Source organism: Bremia lactucae, linkage group LG1 (assembly GCF_004359215.1).
Source record: "Bremia lactucae strain SF5 linkage group LG1, whole genome shotgun sequence".
In the NCBI taxonomy this organism is placed as follows: Eukaryota; Oomycota; class Peronosporomycetes; order Peronosporales; family Peronosporaceae; genus Bremia; species Bremia lactucae.
Genome location: NC_090610.1, coordinates 839,308 through 843,202, shown reverse-complemented (window position 1 = coordinate 843,202; position 3,895 = coordinate 839,308). Strand labels below are relative to the sequence as shown.

General features: G+C 48.8%; 2 protein-coding genes across 2 annotated transcripts; both read right to left on the bottom strand.

The window, feature by feature from the left end:
* Positions 1–332: 332 nt before the first annotated feature.
* Positions 333–530, bottom strand: CCR75_007385 (uncharacterized protein; the record flags this gene model as incomplete). Its single annotated transcript, XM_067965446.1, has 1 exon — positions 333–530. The coding sequence occupies one exon, from the start codon at positions 528–530 to the stop codon at positions 333–335; it is 198 nt and encodes a 65-aa protein (XP_067822368.1).
* Positions 531–635: 105 nt separating this feature from the next.
* On the bottom strand, positions 636–845 carry CCR75_007386 (uncharacterized protein; the record flags this gene model as incomplete). The annotated part of the gene is made up of 1 exon (XM_067965447.1): positions 636–845. The coding sequence occupies one exon, from the start codon at positions 843–845 to the stop codon at positions 636–638; it is 210 nt and encodes a 69-aa protein (XP_067822370.1).
* Positions 846–3,895: the final 3,050 nt, after the last annotated feature.

Here is a 3,895-nt window from a genome sequence, read left to right as displayed (position 1 = left end):
TGTACTGAAGCAGTACAAGTCGTAGTGTCTCGTTACAACTGAAGTCATATACGATCATCTAGACTAAGTAGAAAAATATTATGAAAAAGACTTGAAACTATAAGACGTTTTGTTTGCTGGTCTGGTCATAATCCCCCTTGTGGTGCATTGTTAAAGCTGAGATATGATTAATTTTAGGCTACACCCTGCTACCGATTTATTGACTTATTTTATGCTCGCGTCACCACTATCTTAAATACAGTGTGCTACTTGGACGCGAGACCTCATCCGCTCATTTAAAATTAGAAGCCCCGCTTGTTATAAACTCATTAAAGCCCGATCCTTTTAAATTATTACGCAATTCCAATTATCGTCAGAAAATGAATATTCTCTGTGCGCAATGAAATGAGATGCCACGGCGTATGAGTTGCAGGAATTCGTCGACAAAAATTTGCCAATTTGGCATAGAGCGTGGGAGCTTTTGCTTGTGTTTGTAAAACGTGCAATTGCCACTGTTTCGTGAGAGCAAATCCAACGGCAAAACCAGCCATCAGTCCAGCAAGAAAATGCAATATATTGTAAAAACCTTCATCCTTGAACCATTAGCCTCGTGAGCCGCAACTTTTAGAAATAGTCATTTGTATCACGAAGTGCTTCTAACGGCTGATGGCTACATCTAAGTTGTGCACTGTATCTTTTGCAATATCTTCGACGCAACAAGAAGAGAAAGCTATGAACGAGGCAACTTCCGAGCCGGCAAATTCCGATTCGTCATAGAGTTTTTGTTTAGGCAGCGTATTCGAGGCAATAGCGGCACGTAGCGTCTCAATATCGGTGGAAGAATCGCCATAGAGATGAGAAGCCATCGTTTGGCTCAAGACAAGGCTTATAATACGCTACAGTGGCATAAAGTCTGAGCTGACGCCTTTGATTGACACGAGATATTTTTTTGAAACGAACTGTAGGCGGGCACGTCGTAATGCGGCCACGCTCTACTTAGGCACACACCCTAGCACAGCGAGGAAGCGGTTAAACCTGCTTCTCTTGCGTGCAGTGAGGCAGTTGTGGTGGGCGCGTTAGCGACCTCACCCAACACACTAAGAACTCTGATCAAGTGTCGTCACGGGAGCGGTAATGCGTCTCCTCGTGCGCACTTACCAAGTAGGAGTAAGTTTTCAGACTGATTTATATTTAATAGAATTAAATACAAATACCTATTTTTACCAATTAAAATGTTATCTCTATAGATATCATTTAATATGTATTGCGAGCGTATCTTTATAGATACCTCGCGTAACGGATGACGCTAGCCGTCATCACGGATGACGCTGGGCGTCATCCCTCCTAATGTGAATGCACCTGGCATCCTGGTTGGTCACAAATGTGCACCACACCCGAGTGTTGGGTCTAATTACTATTATTTAGTAATTGACCATCCCCTTAAGTACACCAAATGTACTTAACGGGGACTGTGTATCATTAGGGCAACTTTAGCCCGTTACACCATCCCCCTCTTTAAGAACGAATTTACATTTTTAAATTCGACAAAGAGGAGAGAGGAACTGCGAGCAGCTTTACGCGCCACTAGTTCACTCGATCACTCTAGCGCACGTGTTTCCATACACGGCGCCCAAGATGCCACCTAAAAGGGGCCACGTTGGTGGGTCGTCTGCGAAGACGCCCACTCAACCTCGCACTAAGCGCACGCGCCGCGTTAATTCGCCGGCCGCGTCTAATGCCTTAGTCGGAACGCAGACAGCCACTGCGGCTGTCGCGTTAACAGGGCTAAAGGATCCATCCCACTTTAACAGTGAGGATGTTGATCCGTCGCTCATTGTCGACTACAATGAGTCGACACCGTTTCCGTCACCTCATAGTAGTGATGCGGACAACGAGCTCATGAGGAGTGATGGGGGGGGATGCGGCATTATTGCCCATCCAAACGTCTCTCATGGCTCACAACATGGAGACAGCATCGTTCACGAATGCTGTCCCATCGACAGGTAATGAGAGCGCTGCCCCTAAAGGCGCAGCTGCTTCTCCGTTGGGTATTACCACAACGCCCTATGCTCAGACCATACTTCATAATGGTTCTGACATAGAGGATTCGGAGCCTAAAGCTCCGCCGACGACACGTGAACGTGCTCAGTCGGTGTCACAAGCCAGTCGTTTAGAACGCGGCTATGTGACGGGTGGCATTCCAAAGATGCCCCCTCCATCTGAATGGCCTCGTTTAGACGGGCCAAGAGCGTCGCTCCTAGAGCGCGCTCTTGTAGACGCACATAATTATTATGGCGTCTTTTAATCATGGAGGCTCAGGGAAAATCGCTTGGGCGTATTTTCCTGATCGCGTTCTAATGAAACGCCCGACCAATACGAGGCGGAATTTGTGCGCCGCTTTCATCCCTATTTCGATTTGATGAAACTGCGGTCGCATTTTGCCCGTTTGCGTGTGAAAGAAATTATGGGTGGTACCCCCTGTTTCTTCTCACTACGCTGCTTCTGCTAGTCCATTTGTGACTAGCGAAGTGGTCTCAGCTGGTGCTGCTTTTCATAGGCAGCAACCAAGCCGGGCACATCAATACGTAGGGTATTGATCGGTTCCCAAGAGTCAAAACTCTTTGGGTAACCTTTCCATTGGACGAGGCTCTGGTACCCTTGCGTCACGGAGCGGTGGGCAAGCAACCTTCCAACAAGGACGCGTTGATTCCCACCCGCATCCATTAGTGCCGGTGGCGCCCTATAGGAGCGGCGATCTCGCCCACCTACTCGCGGCTGCCTTACCTCGTCCGTTCAGTCTCATGCGTTAAGCGCTGCTGAACGACGTATTGCGGATCTCGAGAGTCAAGTCTCACGACTGACCTCGGATCTCGTTGATGTCCGAGCGAAGGCTCGTCAGGGTTATGAACGCCTGAAGACTCGCTTGGACCTTTTCGAGAGGATAATGCTGAGGGATCCGCGTTACTCGCGTGATGTTCCTCGCTCTTTAAGTCCTGCTCGTGGAGGGAGGAATCGGTCTGATAGCTTTTCGCCTTCACCGTCCCCCTCACCCGAACGACGCTCGACTCACAGTCGGCGTCACCATCGGTCTCCTTAGACGGATGGGGTATGTGACCTCATTTGGGTCTACATACCGTTTCAGACGACCCACGTAAAATACGGGGTGCGTCTTCATATACGGGGGAAGGGTGAGCCTATAATTTAGGTCTCCAACCTCTTCAACCACCGTAAAGGGCCCAATGAATGAAAAGCGGCAACAACTTCGTAGTACCTCCAGGTAGTACAGAAAAATTGCATCTTTAGGTAGGGTAGCAGTACTTTATAGTACTTTTTCACCCACTCTAAAGCGTTCATTGTTTTTGCGACCATTTCGGTCCGCATATTCTTTTTGCTTGTCCTGTGTGCTTGCCATTGCGTCACGGACTTTACGTGTGATGGCTAATCGCTCATCCACAAAGCGTTGAGCCTCGCTCACGCTTTTAGCATCAAACTCGCCTATGATACCGCCAAGAGGTCGGTCATAAGGCGTAGTTTTATTGACCACTGCTAAACTGGCAGGGTCACTAGGGCAAGTTTCTGTCTTTGAGATGATACCCTCATGGGTCATCGTCATATTGACGAAACTATGTCCCTCTTTCGCACCGAGCATAGTGAGGGGCCCTCCCCCACTAAGACTCGGGCTGCGCACAAACGAGACTGGCGTCCGAGGATGGCGCAGTCCGTTAATATAAAACGGTGTCTCACCCGTACTGGCGTGGACACTGTTATTTATAGCGAACTCCACAAAGGGCAATTGCTTGCTCCACTCTTTGGGAGTTGCTATAGTGCGTAAGACATCCGCCACGACCCGATTGGCACGTTCTGTTTGGCCATCGGTCTGGGGATGATCTGCGGTCGACATGTGGAGCTTGCTACC